General features: G+C 42.0%; 1 protein-coding gene across 3 annotated transcripts in view; it reads right to left on the reverse strand.

Annotated features, from left to right (window-relative positions):
• WIPI1 (WD repeat domain, phosphoinositide interacting 1) overlaps window positions 1-22,074 on the reverse strand; it is a 50,718-nt gene that overhangs the window by 27,302 nt on the left and 1,342 nt on the right. For 2 of the 3 annotated variants that reach the window (XR_008328747.1, XM_053375388.1), the window contains exons 2-4: window positions 11,658-11,740; window positions 3,766-3,935; window positions 10-106 (exon numbers count right to left, since the gene is read on the reverse strand). Coding sequence is in view for 2 of the 3 variants with exons in the window: in XM_053375388.1 (XP_053231363.1) it covers window positions 10-106; window positions 3,766-3,935; window positions 11,658-11,740 (350 nt within the window). In the remaining variant the exon portion in view is untranslated. The remainder of the gene's footprint in view (window positions 1-9; window positions 107-3,765; window positions 3,936-11,657; window positions 11,741-22,074) is intronic. The other variant, XM_053375389.1, reaches the window with a different exon arrangement.

Genomic DNA, 22,074 nt, shown 5'->3' on the forward strand with positions numbered 1-22,074 from the left:
TTCCCTTACCTGTTGTGTTTGGAGGGGTGTCCAAGATCGTTTTCAGAAGCTTCATGTCCTTAATGTTATGGATATAAATAGATTCCTCCAAGCAAACAATTAGTCTCTGCAAATACAAAAAAAGCACAAGTTGTTGCTTAGGAATAAGATAGGCCTCAAAACATTCCATTAGCACATGCCAGTTGCACTGGGAAGGTTCACAGACCGGCTCGGACTATCTACTTGGGAGAAAAGGCATCAGGTGTTCACAACAAACAGAAAGAGATATGATCCATGCTGAACTTGGTTTGGTCAAGAAAAATTATCTTAATCACTAAGATAAACTACTGTTTGCACTATAGGAAGATATAGAAGTGAAGTGGTAGAGGGAGATCTGTCAGCTTAAAACAGATTACATTTCACCTCTTTTTTTTCAAATCTTCCAGCACTAAAACAGTAGCGTATTCCAGAAGCTAAGATACAACTCTCTATTACATCTGCCTGAATGGCCCTCTACCTGGAATAAATACCATTCCCCTAAAATCACATCCACTCAAAAAGGTGGAATTAGAAAAAAAATTCAGTAAGGGTACCAGAGCTTATTTAAATGTTACATTTTTAGTGTGTGTCCTACAAGCTGAAAGATAGCATTTGGTATTTCAAAACATGAGCTTGAGATAACCCGGATACAGCACCTAGCATTTATCAATGATGATGATGGTTCAGGCTGCAATCCTATGCTCACTTACCGAAGAGTAAGTCAATTGGGCTTACTTTTGTAGAGACACAAAGTGCTTTAGCTGTCATATTCTTCCAGGTGTCAAGATAATGTGCACAGCATTAACCATTATCTAACTGGCTTGAAAGTTATGCTCCCATCCACACCTCTTGCAGCGGTGACCACCAATACTAAGTTTGAAATCCTACACTTACTTGGGAATTCAATGGCAGCTACATCTGATGGGCCACGCATAAGATTGCAGCGCACAGCCACTGAACAGGAGAGAAGAAGCCAATGATAACATATTCCCAAAGTGCAAACAAAAAGGTCTTGTTTCTTTGAGGAAACAGCCTTGGACCTGGGAAACAGGAGCAAGACCTCATCTCTGACAAGTTGCTCCTTTATCTGGCATCAACCAAGATTAAAGATGGAGTCTAGACTGTTGTTGGCCAATCAGCTTTTGCCAATGAAAACTGTGCCTGTGCTCTGAAGGGGTTATTTATGTAGAAGGTATTTTAAAAACAGGGGAAAACTGAGCACCCAAAATAATGCCAGTGTATGACCAGAAGCTCCGAGGCCCCAGACACTGAAAAAGTGGTATTTCTAATAAGAACTTCATCACAGGTGTTGATCATTTATTTGAAACCAGGATTTTAGAATTAAAAACTTACTTTGATTTCTTTCTTTTTTTAACTTGAGGAATAGCCTTTGCTACTTGAAGCCAAGGCTTCTCTGCTTTTTGAGAATATAGAATCTGCTCTGCTCTTTCTAGCTACAGAATCCCAAGCATAGCATTGCCAAGTGGTCACACTGAGTCATTTCGGTAATGCCTTCCAGACAGAAAATCCATGCACCTCATACTTAATGCTAGGAAAACAGAAGAGTTTGCACCATGCCTATAGTTGAAGATATTCCCTGGGGACCGTAAGATGAGCCCTGCAGGATCAAGCCCATCCGGTCCAGCACTCTGTTCTCACAGTGACCAACCAAATACTTATGAAAAGCTCGCAAACGGAAGCTGAGCACAACTGCTATTTAGAGGCGCATACTGTTACTGACCATGGAAGCTGAAAACCTGGTGGCGACTTTCATGAACTGTGGCATACATGGTAGTTGAGCTTCTAGCATTGAGTTTTTAAACCACTCCCAAGTGTTTTGGAGAAATTTGACTCTTGACTTTCCTTTTCAACTTCCTCTGCACCAACTCCTTCATTTTGGGAAAGTTTCCTCTTCTGCAGTCCAACATGACGTCTTTAATGATAGCTGCCAGCTTTGAATTTTCTAACTTGGAATTATAATTACATAGCTTTCACAACTTCCTATAAAAGCAAAGTCCTCAACTACCTGTTTTGTCTTTTAAAGCCTGCTGTTAACTCCTAAAAACAAATCTTTATCTTACATTCATTTCCTCTTCAGGATGAGCACTTTAACCTTTCTTTTTGTCTCTGCCATGAACCCTTCACACACCTGTTGCAATTGCAGTGTACCTATCTTTAAAGGGGGCGGGGGCTGAGCAAATATGTACACACAAGTGTACATAGCACAGAGTGTGCAGTAACCACCGAGGGCTGTGAACAGCACAAAGAGTTCAAAACAAATCTCCTGTGTTGACACCCAGCCCAGGATCTATTTTACTGGTGACACAACACCACTGATGTGGAAGGAGGCCCTGATCCCTGGTGCTCTTACACCTGCATGCTAATTAACAGGTTCAAGTAAGGCTCTGATTCAAATTCACAAGAAACCAGCCATTACTTCAGAACTGTGACTGCACATACATATGCATGTTTAAGTAAGGATGTTTGTTTTGGACAATAGGAATCAACGGAGTGGAGTACCTTTCCCGTTAGGAAATGCTAATAAATTTGAGGCTTTTCAATTTAGGGCCGACAGGGTGGGTGAGAAGACAACCGAGGGAGCAAGGCATAATATTCATAAAATTCAATGTAGCATGGAGGGAGTGAATAGAGACATTTTCCTCTTACAGTCACAGAGTGAGCATCTTTGGCAGGAGATTCAGACAGAAGGAAGTACATGCAACATATTATTAACGGATTTGGTGATGGCTACAAGCTAGATTTAGAAAGGATAAAGCTCATTGAAGCTGGATCCATCAACAGCATGATTGATAAATGGAACCTCCATGTTCAAAGTATACCTGAGGTTACCAGATGTTCAGGACAAATAGTGAAAGACCACCATCTTTATGCCCTGCTTGCGAACTTCCTAGAGGCTTCTGGTTAGCCACTGTTTGAAACACTGGTTTTAAGTAGGCCTTCAGTCCCTTACAGCAAGACAGTTCCTTGATGTTCTACAGCACAACCACCACTGAATGCAATGTCAGCACATACGGGTGTAAGCTGAATCACTCTGCACTTCTAGCCAGGGCAATAGAGAAGCCTCAGAGACACTTTGTCAAAAGCCAGGAGCTACACTGCTGACAACCAGTGGCCAAGATGCAACCCAACAAGAATTAGTAGCAGAACCTCTGCTCCAAAGGAATCTGCTATATTCACATTTCAGGGGTGGGGAGTGGTTAGTTCTTCCCACCAGTTGAAACCTCTCACCACTTGGAAACCAAAGCATAGTTTTGCCAACATGTGCAACTAATAACTGTGCTGGAAGCCAGCAGCTCCATTGAAAACGATTCTTCCATTTTCAAAACTAAGGTTTTCCACTAAGGAGTCCAATCAAGAAAAATAACAGCACACGCACAGAGAAACAAACTTTGCTCTTATGAAGGTTTTGTAAAGTAAGAACCAGAGCCAGGCTGGGCTAAGGCAGTTCCTGCTTCCTAAATCATGAAATGATGCTGCAATGTACAGAAGATGGGTAGACTGCAAATGGCAAGGGATGGTGAGGCTTGGAGTCCAGCAATGTTCCCCGACCCTGAGCTAAAAGGAGTACTTGGGGGCGGGGGCAGAGATGGATAACTACTTGCAATCCAAGGGGAATAGTTCTTCTGAAATGGTTGTAGCAAGACTAAGACACAAACAGTATGAACAAGAAAATTCAGATCACACATCTTTACGACTTGAGAGTGAGCAAAGTCCCTACCCTCTTACCTGCCGATTGAGCCGGACAGAGAGGATATTGCTAGAGTAACTGTAGTTACAGATTTCGGTCCCTTTCTTGAAATGGTAGACGTTCATCTGCCGAGGCTTTGTGCGACTCACCACCACCACCAGGCTGCTAGAGAAGAGGCGCTCTACGATGTAAACATCCGGGATTTCATCTGTGGGGTGAAATGAAAAGAGATGGAAAAGCTCTTGCTAAGGAGAGGAGAATCATATATGCAAAAGGGCAAAATGCTGAGTCATCAACTGTTTGCCAAAGATTAGCCTTCGCATAGGTCACGTTCAGGGATAGGGAAGTCAGAGGCAAATGGCTCATCTCCAGAAGGAATTTACAATCAGCTTCTTTTACAGTATCTGTATGATGCTAACTTGAGAAGCCAGTTCTCCTACTATGAGAGGGGTGTGTGGTATAATAAGCTCTTATAATACTTTTTTTTCTTCCTCCTAGCTTAGGGGACATGCACCCCAACAAAAAGGGGAAAGGGGAAATGCCCAAGGCAAGCTGATAAAATAAGACAACCTCCCTGGAGATACAAGGCTCTGTCTTCAGAATATGAAATTGGGCAAATCCCCAGGGCCGGATGGTTTGACCTCAAGATATTATAGATCTTTGAAAGATTTGTTAGTACAGCCTTTGAAGGAAGTTTGTAATGAAATCTTGGAGGGGAAAAAGGTTCCAGAGTTGTGGAAAGAAGCTTATATTACACTTATACCGAAAACAGAGTCTGAAAAGACACAGCTTAAGAACTATCGTCCCATATCTCTACTTAATGTGGATTACAAAATTTTTGCTGAAATTATGGCTAAAAGATTAAAAAAGGTATTGGTGGAAGAAATTCATAAAGACCAAGCGGGCTTTCTCCCGGGGAGGCACTTGTCAGACAATACAAGGAATATAATTAATATTTTAGAAAAATTACAAGTGAATATTAATACTAAAGCAGTTTTGATATTTGTGGACGCGGAGAAAGCCTTTGATAATATTTCTTGGAGCTTTATGAAGAAAAATTTACAGGGAATGGGGGTAGGCCAAGGTTTTGAAAACGGTATAGGTGCTATTTATTCAGAACAAAAAGCAAAATTAATTGTGAACAATGTAATTTCAGAAGAATTTAAGATTGAGAAAGGAACACGACAGGGCTGTCCAATTTCCCCATTGCTTTTTATATCGGTACTGGAGGTTTTGCTCAATATGATTAGAAGGGATCAATTGGTAAAGGGTATACAAGTCGGAGCCAAACAGTATAAATTGAAAGCATTCGCTGATGACTTAGTTTTAACATTACAGGAGCCAGAATCTAGTACCAAAAGAGTACTGGAACTGATTCAAGAATTTGGACAAGTAGCGGGATTTAAGTTGAATAAGATGAAAACTAAAGTCTTAGAGAAAAATTTAACAGTGATGGAGAAAGAAAGGTTTCAGAAGGAGACAGGGCTAACACTGGTTAAGAAAGTGAAATTCCTAGGGGTTAACATGACTGCCAAGAATGTAAATCTGTTTAAGGATAACTATGAAAAATGTTGGATGGAAGTGAAAAAGGATTTAGAAATATGGTCAAAACTGAAGCTATCATTGCTAGGCCGAATTGCTGCGATAAAGATGAATGTATTGCCAAGGATGTTGTTTTTGTTTCAAACATTGCAAATTTTGGATAAAATGGAGTGTTTCAAGAAGTGGCAGAGAGATATCTCTAGATTTGTCTGGCAGGGCAAGAAACCCCGAATAAAATTTAAGATTTTAACTGATGCTAAAGAAAGAGGTGGATTTGCCCTGCCAGACTTGAAGCTTTACTATGAATCAGCCGCTTTTTGCTGGGTGAGAGAATGGCTGCTTCTTGAGAACACGGACATTTTGGATTTGGAAGGATTTAATAATGTCTTTGGGTGGCATGCTTACTTGTGGTATGACAAAGTCAAAGCGCATAAATCGTTTAAAAACCATATTGTCAGGAAAGCATTGTTTAATGTGTGGATAAGATATAAAGATTTGCTTGAAAACAAAACCCCAAGGTGGTTGTCACCAATGGAAGCTAAGGCTCTGAAAAAACTCAATATGGAGGCAAATTGGCCGAAGTATTGGGAAATTTTGGAACAAGAAGGAGATAGATTAAAACTGCAGAGCTTTGATAAATTAAAAAACAAAGTACGAGATTGGCTTCATTATTATCAAATAAGGGAGATATATAATTTGGACAAAAAAATAGGTTTTCAGGTGGAAAAATCAAAATTGGAAACAGAATTGTTAGAACCTAAAACTAAGAACCTGTCAAGAATGTATAACTTGCTGTTGAAATGGAATACACAGGATGAAACGGTTAAATCTGTTATGATTAAATGGGCACAGGATGTTGGACACAACATTATGTTTGCTGACTGGGAACAGTTATGGACCACAGGTATGAAATTTACGGCATGTAATGCCTTAAGAGAGAATATTATGAAAATGATTTACAGGTGGTACATGAATCCAGTCAAGCTTGCAAAAATTTATCACCTGCCCGATAATAAATGTTGGAAATGTAAAGAATGTGAAGGTACCTTTTTTCACCTTTGGTGGACGTGCCCAAAGATTAAGACCTTCTGGGAGATGATTTATAATTAAATGAAAAAGGTATTTAAATATACCTTCCAGAAGAAACCAGAGGCCTTTCTCTTGGGCATGGTCGGCCAGTTGGTGCTAAAGGAGGATAGAACTTTCTTTATGTATGCTACGACAGCAGCAAGAATACTCATCGCAAAGTATTGGAAAACACAAGATCTACCCACCCGGGAAGAATGGCAGATGAAGGTGATGGACTACATGGAATTGGCTGAGATGACTGGCAGAATCCGAGACCAAGGAGAAGAGTCGGTGGAAGAAGAGTGGAAGAAATTTAAAGTCTATCTACAGAAATATTGTAAAATTAAGGAATGTTAGAAAGAGGTTGGAATTAAACTATGTGGTTTTAGCAGGAAAGATAAAAGGATTAAGTAAAGAGGAATTGTTAACAGGTGAAAATGTAAAGTTACAATATATTAAGATAAAATATTAAGATAAAAGCCAAAAGGGTAAGGATTTGCTGAAACAACTATTGAATTAGAATACAAAAAAGGGAGGTGTGAGGAGGTCAGGGAAATAAGTAAATGAAAGACAAGATATGGAAAGACTGAATTGTTTTTAACTGTTTTCTACTTTTCTGTATTTTGTATTTTTTGTTCTTTTTTATTTTTCTTTTCTTTTTTCTTTTTTTGTAATTTCTTTGAAACGTTAATAAATATTATTCCAAAAAAAAAAAAAGGAGATACAAGGCTCTGTCAAGTGGGAGGAAACAAAATGGGTTTCCAGACGGAAGGGACAAGATGTACATAATCTCACCCCTTCCCTGTTTGACAGCCACAGTTGGAAGGGATGACCCGTCCTTCCTGAAGGAAGGCTGAAACTAGAGAAAAGGGGAAGGTTTCTAGGCCAGTGGACACAGTATTAGATTATAAAGTTCTCTTCCTGGCCCCAGTCCTAAAGTCAACCTGCACCCACGCTATCTTTGCTAACAGCTGTTTAGTCGCATGAGCCAAACTAGCAGGGTTGTGTTTTTTTTTACAATCTTAGACAGACTGTGTGAGTTCAAATGTCTGCTTGCCAGCTAATGCAACAGAAATGTTGCGGGACATCATAAAAGAATTTCAGAATGCAAAAAGATCTCTGGTTTTAAACAATGGGATCCCAGCCACGGACCCTAATGTAATCCACTTGGGTTGTCTGCGGTATTTGCAGCAGGAGTTTCCCACCATACAGAGATAGACTAGACAGAAAGGAGGAAGTAGATGGGGGGGGTTTTCACCATCTCTTATAATAATAGAATTTGGGGTAATCCAATGAAGCTGAATGATGGAAGATTCAGGACAGATAAAACAAAGTACATCTTCACACAACTTGTAGCCTCTGCTCAGGCTTTGGGGGAAGGGGGAGGTACTTTGAATTGGATTTTTATTGCTGCTGCTGTTCTATTTGTGTGAAATTTATGTTGTCCTTTTACAATATTATGTTTACTTTATTTTTTTGTATTGTATTGAGGCCTAGATGGCCTTAAAAGGAAATTTAGATATTTCTGTAGATCTCCCTGCCTACATTTCAACTGGAATAACAATAGGCTGCTTTGGACATAGTGCTAAACCATGGTTTAGCATTACAAAAATGAATTGCAGTGAGCCTCAGGTTCATGCGCTTCCTTCTCCTTCTCCACCAAGGCCACAACCCTTTTGCTTCCGTTTTAGATTAACTGCAGCTTGCTATGTGGTCCAAACCTACACATGAACAGATCAACCTTAACTATTGTTAATGGAAACAAGTCAACTTCAAACCATAGTTTATGAAGCTGGCTTGATTCTGCTAGCAGTAATTAAGTTTACCCAGTCTAATCACAGACAACACATTTACCGTAATTGAAGTAAATCTAAAATTTATTTTACAGTCACACCAGAGAAGGGGAAGGCGTTTGTACATGAACCCAAGAGTCACACAGGCTTTTTCTCAAAACATTAAACCATGGTCTACTTTGGCATCCAAAGGCAGCCATTATGGAGACATACAATACATGTATGTAATCTATACCCATTTAATTATCTAAATAATGTAATTGAGAGTAAGATCCACTGAACACAGTGAGATTTACATCTGTGTAAGTATGCATAGACGCGGGTAAAACCTCAGCGCCTAGGGCTTGCCGATCGTATGGTCGGTGGTTCGAATCCCCGCGGCGGGGTGAGCTCCCGTCTTTCGGTCCCAGCTCCTGCCCACCTAGCAGTTCGAAAGCACTCTTAAGTGCAAGTAGATAAATAGGTACCGCTTTATAGCGGGAAGGTAAACGGTGTTTCCGTGTGCTGCGCTGGTGCTGGCTCGCCAGAGCAGCTTCTTCACGCTGGCCACGTGACGCGGAAGTGTCTCCGGACAGCGCTGGCCCCCGGCCTCTTAAGTGAGATGGGCGCACAACCCTAGAGTCAGACACGACTGGCCCGTACGGGCAGGGGTACCTTTACCTTTACGTATGCGTAAGGGCCTAGGACTTGCCGATCAGAAGGTCAGTGGTTCGAATCCCCGCGACGGGGTGAGCTCCCATTGCTCGGTCCCATCTCCTGCCCACCTAGCAGTTTGAAAGCGCATCAAAGTGCAAGTAGATAAATAGGTACCGCTCCGGCGGGAAGATAAACACGTTTCTGTGCACTGCTCTGATTCGCCAGAAGCAGCTTAGTCATGCTGGCCACATGACCTGGAAGCTGTCTGCGGACAAACACCAGCTCCCTCGGCCTATAGAGCGAGATGAGCACCGCAACCCCAGAGTCGTCCGCGACTGGACCTAATGGTCAGGGGTCCCTTTACCTTTACCTTTAAGTATGCAAAGGGTCAGGCTATAACTGAAAGTGGTAGAAATATGGATCTTCCTATATGCAAAGTTTTAAAAAAAACAGCTGAAGAGAAAAATTATCATCAACCGTATTTGTGACTGCAGGAAAAGACAGGAGAGGTGGGATTTCAGCAGTGTTGTGGAAGGTGCAGCTGAATGATTTACTTGTGGCTCAAAACACACACACACACACACACACACAAACAAACAAACAAAACTGGGAGGTCAGGTTGCCCTGAAGTACATTGTCACAATCTGGTCACAGAGTGCTACCCAAGGACACAGTTCAGCATAGTTTTAAACTGACCTGCAATAAGTGGGCAGACCTTGGCTGACAAATGTATATCTTTGTGTTGCTAAGTTGCATGAGAGCATGCAGCCAAATGGAAGCCTTTTTTAAAAGAGGTATTTAAAGTGAAACGCTAATGACAGCAACCACAGCGCAGGATGTGTATTTCATTTAAATGGAAAGCTGATCTTTGCCCCTTTGTTTCGATTTTCTAATCTTGTTTAAGCACTTCTAAGTATGCTTTATAAAATCATTTCCCCACCGTGTTTGCAACCCAAACCATGCCCGAGACTACGAGCTCTTCAAAAAGAATGTGGTTCTGTGGCATACAAAGCAAAGGCCACTTTAGGCTGTTAATGGGAACATAATATTCCAAGTGCCTGAAAACACAGCTTTACTCCTCTCTACGATGACCTCATGGAAATACTGAACCTTGAGCAAAGGAGGCTTGAAGGTTGCGGGGGGCAGGGGTGTGTGGCAGCGAGATTAGGCAAAAACGTGTGGGCAATTTTGAAATATATGGAGGAAAACACCTGACCCAGCCAAGGGTAAACATTTTTAAGTCATTCATTTCAGCACTTATATAATTTCCATTGATATTAAAGTGATAAAGCCACTTGATCATGCCTACCATCAGCAATAGGGGAACCAGCAATACACCAAAGGAAAGCAGAAAAGGCAATGGGTTTGAACTACAGAATGATTTGTTGTTGTTGTTTAGTCGTTTAGTCGTGTCCGACTCTTCGTGACCCCATGGACCAGAGCACACCAGGCACTCCTGTCTTCCACTGCCTCCTGCAGTTTGGTCAAACTCATGCTGGTAGCTTCGAGAACACTGTCCAACCATCTCGTCCTCTGTCGTCCCCTTCTCCTTGTGCCCTCAATCTTTCCCAACATCAGGGTCTTTTCCAGGGAGTCTTCTCTTCTCATGAGGTGGCCAGAGTATTGGAGCCTCAGCTTCAGGATCTGCCCTTCCAGTGAGCACTCAGGGCTGATTTCCTTCAGAATGGATTTGATCTTCTTGCAGTCCATGGGACTCTCAAGATAGGCTTGGGTTAAAAAGAAGGAAACTGTCCCATGTATATCACTCAACATTGGGTGGGCAGAGGCAGAGTTGAGGTGACAATAAGAGTCTCTTATTTGAAGGCTTTCAAGGAGAGGATGCTTGACAAAAGGTTGGTCTTGAGCTTCAATGGCATGTTTTGCAGCCAGTTCTCTGCTGTCGCCTATGATGAGCCAAATGGGGTGAAGGGGCAGGTCAATCTTGAATATCCTGACCATGGCACTCTACTTGTGGGGCAGCAGCAGGGGAGATTCCACGTGGGATATCCCTGTGATTGATCCCTGCACTTTTGGTCAGGTCACTGAAATATTAGTTCAAATCACACATACAGCTGATCATTAAAAAAAAAAGGAGCTCAACAACATCACTTATGGAAGAGCTCCCACATGGCTATGGAAGCATTTCAAGGGACCCACTAAGATCACATTCTGGATCTGCATGTAACATAGAATCATAGAATTGTAGAGTTGGAAGGGACCCTGAGGATCATCTATTCTAACCCCCTGCAATAGCAAGAATATGCAGCTGTCCTATATGGGGACCAAACTTGCAACCTTGGCATTATCAGCACCATGGTCTAACCAACTGAGCTATCCGGACTTCACATAAGTTACTGCAGGCCAGCTGGGCTGCCTTTACGAATAAAAAGGTCATTGTTTCACATCGAAGCTTCCCCCTCTAAATTCTCAGACTCTTTACTGCAACACACAACTGTGTTTTCCCAGTAGTGATCGCGCCTTTTTACTTTGGAGATACAGCTCTGGATATTTGAAAACGTTTGCTTGATCCCCACAAGTCAGTGAAGATTGCACAGCTGTGCATGTAATTTGCTCCAACTCACAGCAGAATGATTGGGACTGAACTACTAATGCAAATAGGCTCAAGACTGCTTTAGATTCATACTGGTGTCCAAAACAAGGAAGAATCTCCACCACTGTTTTATGCTGTCTTTGTGGGCAACTGTCCCTTTAACGCAGCTGCATCTAGTGCAGTTTGAACACAAGCAAGGCTGCGGCCAAGATATGCCATCTGTTTTCTAGCAGGAATGATAAAATGGAATTGCTCCATTGAGGCAGATTAAAGTGCTGTAATGCAGGATAATGCCTGTCATCAGCCAATATTTTGTTGTATCAAAACAGAATGGACTTACTGCTTTCATGGACCTGATCCAGCTGCTCCACAGAACTCAAGGAAAAAAGCCTGTACCCAGTTCTGGTTCCAATAGCCAGGGAACTGCAAAAGATAATACAAGCACTGATTACGTCAAAGCTTGGCACATTCTGAACCAGAATGATTGTTTGGCAATAGGAAAATTGGATCTGATGGGTTTGACAGCAAAATTAGGGGAAAGACCTACGGGGTTAAGGAACTCATTCAGAAAGGTGCCTACGGTTACAAGTCTAAAAATCTTACCTCGCAGCTAAAAGGTTACAAGCTACTTACAAAAAACAAGGAAGATTTAGAGAAAGGAACAGCACTGCCCAAGCCCTAAGAAGCCAACAGGGACCCAGATGTGGAAGTACTGAGAACAGGGAGGAGGGATACTATGACGAGAGACTAACCCATGAGCATGCAGAACCAACTGGAAGGGTGAAAATTAAGAAACTTTATAAGTTTTCCTGGGATAATAAGGGCTTGTATTAGGGAGATGAAGCAGCAGCACATCTGTACTTAAGATGATACAGGGTAGCAAGCAGATGTGCAAATATTACACACATCACAGCCATTATTATTTGTATAGATTTGTAAGTCATCTATACATAATTTAAAGAGCAGTGAAAGAGTGGAGCGACAAGTCCCTGCTCCAAGGAGCATACAATCTAAATTAAAACTGCAGGTGGGTAGCTGGAAGAGACAATGATAACGAGACTGAACGCAACCAGATGCAGCAAATGGTACTTAAGACTTTGCTTCAGCTGTGGCTTAAAAACCTAAAGCACAGCTGTGGCACCTGTAGGGTTATAGGTCCCGTAAGTTCCAGACAGCATGGCCAATCATCAGTAATGTAGTGCAGCATCAAGTGGAGGACCACAGGCGGTGAGCCCCTGTGCCCGTTCTCCACCGGGAGAAGAAGGCTAGTTTGCTCAACATATACGTATTTATTACATTTATATCCTACCTTTCTTCCGCAGAGCTCAAGGAAGTGTACACAGAGCTCTCAAGTATTAAGTTCATAGGCAGCATCCCATCCAGAAATTGAAAAGGCAGTGGCTTGCTCAACCTCAGAAAGTTTGCAGAATCGTGTGCTATCAGACCATAATAACCCTGTGCCTGCACATTATGTAGTTACGTGACCAATGAAACTATCAGATGACAGTTCTGCAACAGTTGGCTTGCCCTGCCAAATGTACACACAGCAGGTACAAAGCATTACATTTAACTGCTGTCATGCTGACTTGCTTGATCTAAGCAGTTGTACATGTCAATGTTTCATTTGTGATTACCTTAAAATATCCTAAAATGAAGACGACACATTTGCATATAACATACAAGCGTCCCTATCAGTTTCCTTCCAACGCTCTTTGTTCAAATGCTCAACAAGCAAATTTTCACACATATACACACACTTGCTAACTAACACGCTTTCTACTTTGCCTCCCACACCTGTCAGATATATTGACATATGCAAGCTAATCTTCCTACCTTTCCTGACTAGTGGTTGAAGTTGAGAATGAGTAGGCAATTAGGAGACTGAATAAAAGAGGCATAACAAAATGCATAAGAAGGTACAATCCTAAACCCAAATGAATACAGTGGGATTTACTTCCAACTAAACATGCATAGGATTACGCTGTTAATCTGTCAACCTGTTTATGACTGCAATCCTAAGCACGCCTAACTAGGAGTAAGCCCCACTGAACTCAGTAGGACCTACCGCATTTTTTGCTCTATAAGACTCACTTTTTCCCTCCTAAAAAGTAAGGGGAAATGTGTGTGCGTCTTATGGAGCAAATGCAGGCTGCACAGCTATCCCAGAAGCCAGAACAGCAAGAGGGATTGCTGCTTTCACTGCGCAGCGATCCCTCTTGCTGTTCTGGCTTCTGAGATTCAGAATATTTTTTTTGTTTTCCTCCTCCAAAAACTAGGTGCGTCTTGTGGTCTGGTGCGTCTTGTAGAGCGAAAAATACAGTACTTTTTAGTAGACACGATTACAATTCCGCCAAGATTTTCCCCATCCCTGGGCTGAAGATATCATACACAGTGGTGATAGCAATGAGATCCAATGAACAGAGAAATCCTACCTTACATCGACTAAGGTGAAAGGAGAAGATCTGCTGGCAGAGTAACTGCCACATCCTCTTCCCCCACCTCACTGTGGGCAGGGAATTAACTACCCTAGCACCTTAGTTCCAGAGGTATATCAAGGGAACAAAGAGGCTTAGGATGTGATATCTCTGTTCCCACCTCAGATGCATACTTTTTCTCCCTGCTCCTTCAATGGGAACGCCTATTCCAGCAGAGCTTTCCACATGTGGGCCAGAGGACATCCAGTGGGATGTTGACCTGCTAGCCTACTTCCATCTCTGCTGGCAGAGCAGGACTTAGCTTCCTGAGGCCCTTCAGCTGGCTAGGCAGTGTGAGTCAGATTGCTCCCTTAACTGATAGAGATACTTACTGGAATAAGGCGACATTTGGGCTTCAGAGTGAACCCAACCAGGTAAGTAATGAAAGCAAAATAGGCAAAATGCTGTCCTCTAATGTTTGGCAGCTCACTTCCTTGTTACTTCCCCTACCCCAAACTATAAGACACAGGCATTACATTTATATATTAGTTAAGAGACATCTTCCTGTCTCTTTCCAAATAATCCACATTTAACTTCCAATATAATTTATCTGATACTTCTTCATGTACCAGGTTTTACATTTCTAAACAGAGATTTTGTGTGCGTGCATATAAAGTGACACGCAGGTACTGCTGATCTTTTCCATAATCCTCATTTCCCCACTTGGCCATAGATTCAAATCCCAAAGCACAAAAATAAATGCAACTTCGCTTCTCAAAATAAATGTGCACTGGATCTTTAGCACACCAGCAACTCAAACCTTGGACAAACAATCCCATTGGGATCTGAATGGCACCATTATATAGCAATTTGCAACCTGGCAGGCATGAATCAGATATAAATAAGAGAAGCAAACCTGTAAAGCAGGAAATGTGACACAAGAGAGAATTAAAACGCTGCAATGGCCTTTTAAGTAGTTCTAGAGAAACACAGTTCTAGAATGGCATAACAAGGGAGGCTGCCAGATACTGATGACATTGGGTATATTGTGAAAGCTGTCACTCAGAATTATCTGAGCAGGAAGGGAAGGGATGTTGCTCCACCATTCTGTTTCCCAGAAAGGCGGAGCATATTCTGAGTTCAGATCTTTATCAGCCCCATTCAAAATATTGGGAAATTCTGGAACAAGAAGGAGATAAATTGAAATTGCAGAGTTTTGAGAAATTAAAAGATAAAGTGCAAGATTGGCTTCATTATTATCAAATAAGGGAGGCTTACAATTTGGACAAAAAAATTGGCTTCCAGGTGGAAAAATCAAAATTGGAAACAGAACTGTTAGACCCCAAAACTAAGATACTTTCAAGAATGTATAACTTGCTGCTGAAATGGAACACCCAGGATGAAACGGTTAAATCTGCTATGATTAAATGGGCACAAGATGTTGGACATAACATTATGTTTGCTGACTGGGAACAGTTGTGGACCACATGTATGAAATTTACGGCATGTAATGCCTTAAGAGAGAATATTATGAAAATGATATACAGGTGGTACATGACACCAGTCAAGCTTGCAAAAATCTACCATTTGCCCGATAATAAATGTTGGAAATGTAAAGATAATGAAGGTACATTCTTTCACCTTTGGTGGACGTGCCCAAGGATTAAGGCTTTCTGGGAGATGATATATAATGAAATGAAAAAGGTATTTAAATATACCTTCCTGAAGAAACCAGAGGCCTTTCTCCTGGGCATGGTCGGCCAATTGGTGTTAAAGAAGGATAGAACTTTTTTTATGTACGCCACAACAGCAGCAAGAATACTTATTGCAAGGTATTGGAAGACACAAGATTTACCCACTCTGGAAGAATGGCAGATGAAAGTGATGGACTATATGGAATTGGCAGAAATGACTGGCAGAATCCGAGACCAGGGGGAAGAGTTGGTGGAAGAAGACTGGAAGAAATTTAAGGACTATTTACAGAAACACTGCAAAATTAATGAATGTTAAAATGATGCTGGAATGAAATGAAGTGGTTTTAGTAACAATGTTAAAAAGGAGTATGTAAAAATGATTTATTAAATAGATGAAATTATAAGGTTATAGTATGTCAAGATAAAGAACTAAGATAAAAACAAAGAGGGAAAGGATTTGCTGAATTAACCATTCGAAATGGAATACAAAAAAGGGAGCTGTGAGGAGGTCAGGGAAACAAGTGAATGAAAAATAAGACATTGAAAGATGGACTCATTTTTTTACTGTTTTTTCTATTTTCTTTTTTTTCTACTCTGTATTTTTTATTGTTTGTTTTCTTTATCATTTTATTATTTTTGTAAACTCTTTTTTGAAATTTGAATAAAATATCATTTAAAAAAAAATAAAAAACCTAATTTCATACAACCATCCCACCATGCAGGTAGAGAGGGCTGTTTTTCTGAATGTTTCCCCAATATCCAAGAAAAGCTACACATGGAAACCCAGCTGCCAGGGGGAAACCTTCTGACCCCAAAACTACCCCCTCAAAATACTACTGCCCTTAAGTGCAGGAAGTTTTATGTTAGGGACCATTCAAACATACAGCCTTTGTCTTGCAGTCTAAAATGGCACAGCCCAGGATGCTTATTCCTATCTTACGTAAATTTCCTCTGAAACGTCGGCTCACATGAAGGGCTGCAGAGGTAGCTTTACTTCTATTATTAGAAGCTGTAGATCTTAGGTATTGCACAGAATGCAATCAGTAACAGAAGGATCCTTAGCTTTAAAAAGTTATGTGGGAGATAGGGACTAGCTATGTCTCATGTTCATTTACTGACGCTCCAAATATGGGAGCAGGACCATCAACATTTAGACAAGAGCAAAGTTCATCTGCTGCTGATGACACTCCCTGTCTCATTTTCCAACTTCTTACCTTCTGCCCTGGTATTTCATGCCTGGAACAATTTCTTCACATTTTTTGAAGCACTTGCTTCTTTTCTTTTAACTTCCTCCTCACAATCCACTTCTTCAGCAAAGCCTTTTTTTGACTCTCTTCTAGGCTTACCTCACATGCACTTTTTCAGTTACCGGATTCTTCTTTCCCACCCACATCTAAAATGTAAACTGTCCTGACCTCTTCTTCCTGTACTTTTATCCTCTCCATCCAATGTAGACTCTAAAGCTTTTGGTTAGGTGTTGTGTTGCTCCCCTGCCCCTATACTATATGGATGCCTGATTATCATCTTCCAAAGCAACTACAGTGGTACCTCAGGTTAAGTACTTAATTTGTTCTGGAGGTCCGTACTTAACCTGAAACTGTTCTTAACCTGAAGCACCACTTTAGCTAATGGGGCCTCCTGCTGCTGCCGCGCCGCCGGAGCCCGATTTCTGTTCTCGTCCTGAAGCAAAGTTCTTAACCTGAAGCACTATTTCTGGGCTAGCGGAGTCTTTAACCTGAAGCGTCTGTAACCTGAAGTGTATGTAGCCTGGGGTACCACTGTATTCTATTCCGAACTTAAAAATGAAAAGCGTTATGCTGGTGGTCCACAAAAGCGGTTTAAAGACTCTCTCAAGGCAAATCTTAAAAAATGTAGTATAAACAATGACAACTGGGAAACACTGGCCTGCGAGCGCTCCAATTGGAGAACAGACTTTACCAAAAGTGCCATGGGCTTTGAAGACACTCGAACCCAGGATGAAAGGGAGAAACGTGCTAAGAGGAAGGCACATTTGGCAAACCCTCGCTATGATCAACTCCCGCCCGGAAACCTATGTCCCCTTTGTGGAAGGGCGTGTGGATCCAGAATTGGTCTCCACAATCACTTACGGACTCACTGTTAAAACCGTGTTTATGGAAGATAATCTTACTCGGCTAGGAGTGATCGCCAAAGAAGACGACGACTACTATACAGCACCTAGCACTCAGCAGATGCAAAGTAAGAGTCAAATAGCAGTAGTAACATTGATGCTGTGGCATAGCCTTGGAGTGTGTTATGTCTAGGTTCTAAGTCTCCCATTTGCTATGGCTTTACTGGGTGGTTTTGGTCAAGTCAGAGTCAGTTCTCCATCTTTAAATGGGAATGAAAGTGAGCCAGGTTATATTACTGCTGAGACAGCAAGCACTATGGAAATCAAGATGGGATTTATACTACACACATGCACACAAATTCCCACATCTATGATGAAGGACTAAGGCTGTCTCTTCTAATAGTGAGCCCAGAAAACTGAATCAAAAGGAAGATAAAGGTTGGTCATGCCTGGATATCACACTAAGCTTTCAATCATAGCTCAGGATATGCACAGTGTAAACCTGAATGCAGCCCCTCTCCTGCTGCTTTGCAAAACATGTCAGAATTCGACTCTTAACCATAGTTTGTTGATTTGTCCAGACTGGGAACTATGGTTACGCGCTTCCATACAAGCCAGGATTAAAAGCAAGATTTAGACTAGGGCTTTGAAGTTGGCTCATTTGGAAGCTCTTAATCTTAAGTTCCAGGTTTAGACTGAACAATAATCTATTATTAATGTTCAGAATCCTGGTGGGGGTTTTTTGCTACTCGCACAAAGGGGAAGAGTAAAGTGGCAAAAAGGGGCTGCATGCAGGTGAAAGCCACTTGCACATATTCCGACTCATGAAGGACTGAAAGCTTAGAATGATGTCCGAATGTGGCAGATGTTGCACAGGGATGTTCCATCTAACGATGAGCGTACTCATGCAGAAGCCCAGCCTAGTTTATTGGGCTCTAATTCACCCTGGAAACCTTAATTTGTCCTGAAGCAGGCGCATCTGGAAGCCAGATGGGCAGACACAAGAGACTTTTAATTTGTGGTGCCCCTATGCCAAAGAGAAGGAGTCTTTCCCATTCAGAAGACAGTGCTTCCACTAAGATTTTACACATTTTGCCCGAAAATAATTTAACCTATGATTTGTTTGTAGAACGTGTTTACATACCATGTCACATGACTGGCTTTTCTGACCGTCTGTGACCACAGGAAATAAACTTCTAATTACCAAATGCCTGGAGACAAACAGGGGTTAGCTATGACATAGTTTGAACTTCCAGAGACACTGATCTGGGCAGTATTGGAGACAGACTGCTGAATTAATGGACTTTTAATCTGATCCAACAAGGCAATGCCATTTCTTGGAGTTCCCTTCCTCAGCTTAAGAATCTAATCCATCTGTGCTCCCTTTAATTTGCCCACAGTTTTATATTCTTATCAGTATGGTTTTATTATCAAAACAAAATAACTGCAACAGGAGCTCACATCTCTAGCATTGTATGGAATGATCCCTCCACTTGTGTTCACTTCCAGATCCCCTAAACAGCAGGAAACACCCCCAATCCACCTAACATCTGAACCTAGAATGTGTCACATCATGTGTTGAACTAATTTGACTTTCATTCACTGTGCCCTATGGCAAAGTGTTTCATAGACCAACTAGGCAGCAACCAGTATGAAAGCCTTCTGCCTTTTGTTTGTTTGAAACATGCTCCCTGATGACTTCCTTCAATGTCCTTTGTTTCTTGCATTTTGGCTCAGAGCAAAGATATTTCCTGTTCACAGTAATATATTTCTGGCTCAGAGGTTGCTTCCCTCCCCCCCCCCCATTATAAAGTGATAAGATGTCAGACCTCAAGTTCACCTTTCTCCACATCCTGTTTAAGGCAATGACCAGTTCCTCAGGATTTATTGCACAGCACTAACAACCACAATGGAAGCACAGTGAAGACAGGAGACTCATCCTGCACCTTAATTGCACATGATTAATGTGACCGGAAAAATCACATTGTAACTTGTTTAATGCAATACGGCAGTTGCTGAAGCCTTTTCAACAACTTCCATAGTTGGAAACTGCTACAACCCTTGAAAGACCCTGGATAGAGAGAGAGAAAATTTTAATATAAAGATAAGATAGATGGATGGGATTGGGTGGGGGAATGAGAAAGAGGATATTTTGTTCTCATTCGTTTGCATTCTTGAGCACTATTTGACATCCAAGAATCAAACTTCTCTCTGCAACCATGAGGAAAACAAGAAACTTGTTTTCATAGAACCACAGGGGTTGTGGGTGCCACAAGGGGAATACCCATGGGCAGCACTAGGGCTGTGGGGCGCCCTCCAGTGGGATGTGATAGGTGTGGTGCATATCTTGCAGGGGTTCCCCAGTTGCCACCTCTCTCCCAGCCACAGCCACCCTCCAGCTGAGGGGAGGTGGCTGGCACCTGCCCCAGCTTGCCTCACCCAATGGGTGGCTTGCCCCGCCCCCATGGGCAACTACCCTGTCCAGGGCGCACAGCCCCCAGTGCCCGAGCAGCTAGCTACGCTGCTGCGAGTACCATGCCAAACCCTGCATCAGAGGAATGTATAAAAACAAACGCCAATCTGTGCCAATTCCCGTTTCAACAACACCAAGAACTGCTTCATATATTACAGTAGATGCAGGCATGCCTTAGTACTTTGGGATGTATCACTTTCTATCCTGAAAACATACAAAGGTAGCTACATTTCTTTTACGCTGCATGCACACTTCAGAAATCTGGGCCAACCATGGCTCCCTACATCTTGTTTCCAAAGCATACAAGCAGTAAAAAGATGGACAAGTGCCTCACACATTCTAGAGTAAAAAGAAAGATATGCTAAACGTTTAATGCATTGCGATATATGGTCCTACAGGATTATATACCCCAATAGAAACAGGCACAAGAGTTTAAGCCCTGCCAAAGGGATACAGTGGTACCTCAGGTTACATACGCTTCAGGTTACAGACTCCGCTAACCCAGAAATAGTGCTTCAGGTTAAGAACTTTGCTTCAGGATGAGAACAGAAATCGTGCTCCGGTGGCGCGGCAGCAGCAGGAGGCCCCATTAGCTAAAGTGGTGCTTCAGGTTAAGAACAGTTTCAGGTTAAGACCTCCGGAACGAATTAAGTACTTAACCCGAGGTACCACTGTAATAGTTTTCCTTTAAAACCGGGGGGAGGGGACCTGCGGCTCTCTATATCAGGGGTCAGCAAACTTTTTCAGCTGGGGGCCAGTCCACTGTCCCTCAGACCTTGTGGGGGGCCAGACTATATTTTTTTGGGGGGGGAATGAACGAATTCCTATGCCCCACAAATAACCCAGAGATGCGTTTTAAATAAAAGGGCACATCCTACTCATGTAAAAACACGCTGATTCCCGGACCTAAGGTGGGCCGGATTTAGACGGCGATTGGGCCGAACAGCCCCAGCCAGTATCATCAATGGTCAAGTACAATGGTAGTTGCAGTTCAGGAAGTTATAGGAGGGCCACAGCTTCCCCATCTCCAGTTTAAAGCATCCTTCATCAAGGAGGTGTCCGTTACTGTCTGTCATCAGTGCACATCGTTTCAGTTAGATTTTTAAGAAGTGGGACAACTGAAACCATACTTGGGATTTAAACTGTGAACACACCATTGTGGCATTTCCTGTTGCCCTTCCTGCTAAACAAGATTGCCTTTCCTTTTCATTTGGTTCACGGGATAAGCTACAAAAGGCAAGTACAGGACAGAAGAGGAGAAAATGAAAAGGCATCATCACAGCCACTGCACAAAGAGCTGGAGAGTGATAAAAGGGGAAAGCCAGGCTTTGGGGCTTGGCTTCAGTTCTTTTGGAATTTCTAACCTATTCTTGAGCTGGTGGAAAGCTAGCTTATATAGAATCATAAGGCTGAGCAACCCAAAGTCTAACCATATTCAACTTCATACCCCAGAGCAGTGTTTCCTAACCTGTAGACTGTGACCTGCAAGCGGGTCACAAAGCTTGTGCAAGTGGATTTAAACCTAAACCCAATATAATTATTGCTTTTAATCCTGTAAACTGGTATGATGATACCTATTAGAACTTTTTCTTTTGTTGGCATATTATAATGATGTTTACATTTGTAACCGAATGTCAGAAAGGCTCAATCCTTACATTTTAGCACTTGGTAACTACTCTCTGGTGGCAAATTCAGTGACAGTTTGCCAAGGGATGATTATATAGGGAGTTATTCTGAGTGTTACAGCTCAGTTCTGATGCACAGGCACTTGTGGTGAGCTGTCACTGAATCTGTCATGAGACTTAATCTTTTAGCCAAGGATAACCAAGTTTGCTTAGTTAAACTTTTCCCACTACTTTTCTGCTGAAGAAACACAAAAGTTTGAGTGGGTGTGGAACCCATTTGCAGCTGATATCACAAAGTCGTCACTGAATTATCATGCGATAGGAACCTCAAAGGAAAAATATTTGGAAGTGAGCTTATCTGAATTTTGGATTCATGCTACCAAAATTACTCTGTTATTACCAAGTATCCTGAGCTTGCTGGTGAAGCAATACAAGTGCTGATGCCATTTGATGGTACATAAT

Source organism: Podarcis raffonei, chromosome 2 (genome assembly GCF_027172205.1).
Source record: "Podarcis raffonei isolate rPodRaf1 chromosome 2, rPodRaf1.pri, whole genome shotgun sequence".
Taxonomy (NCBI): Eukaryota; Metazoa; Chordata; class Lepidosauria; order Squamata; family Lacertidae; genus Podarcis; species Podarcis raffonei.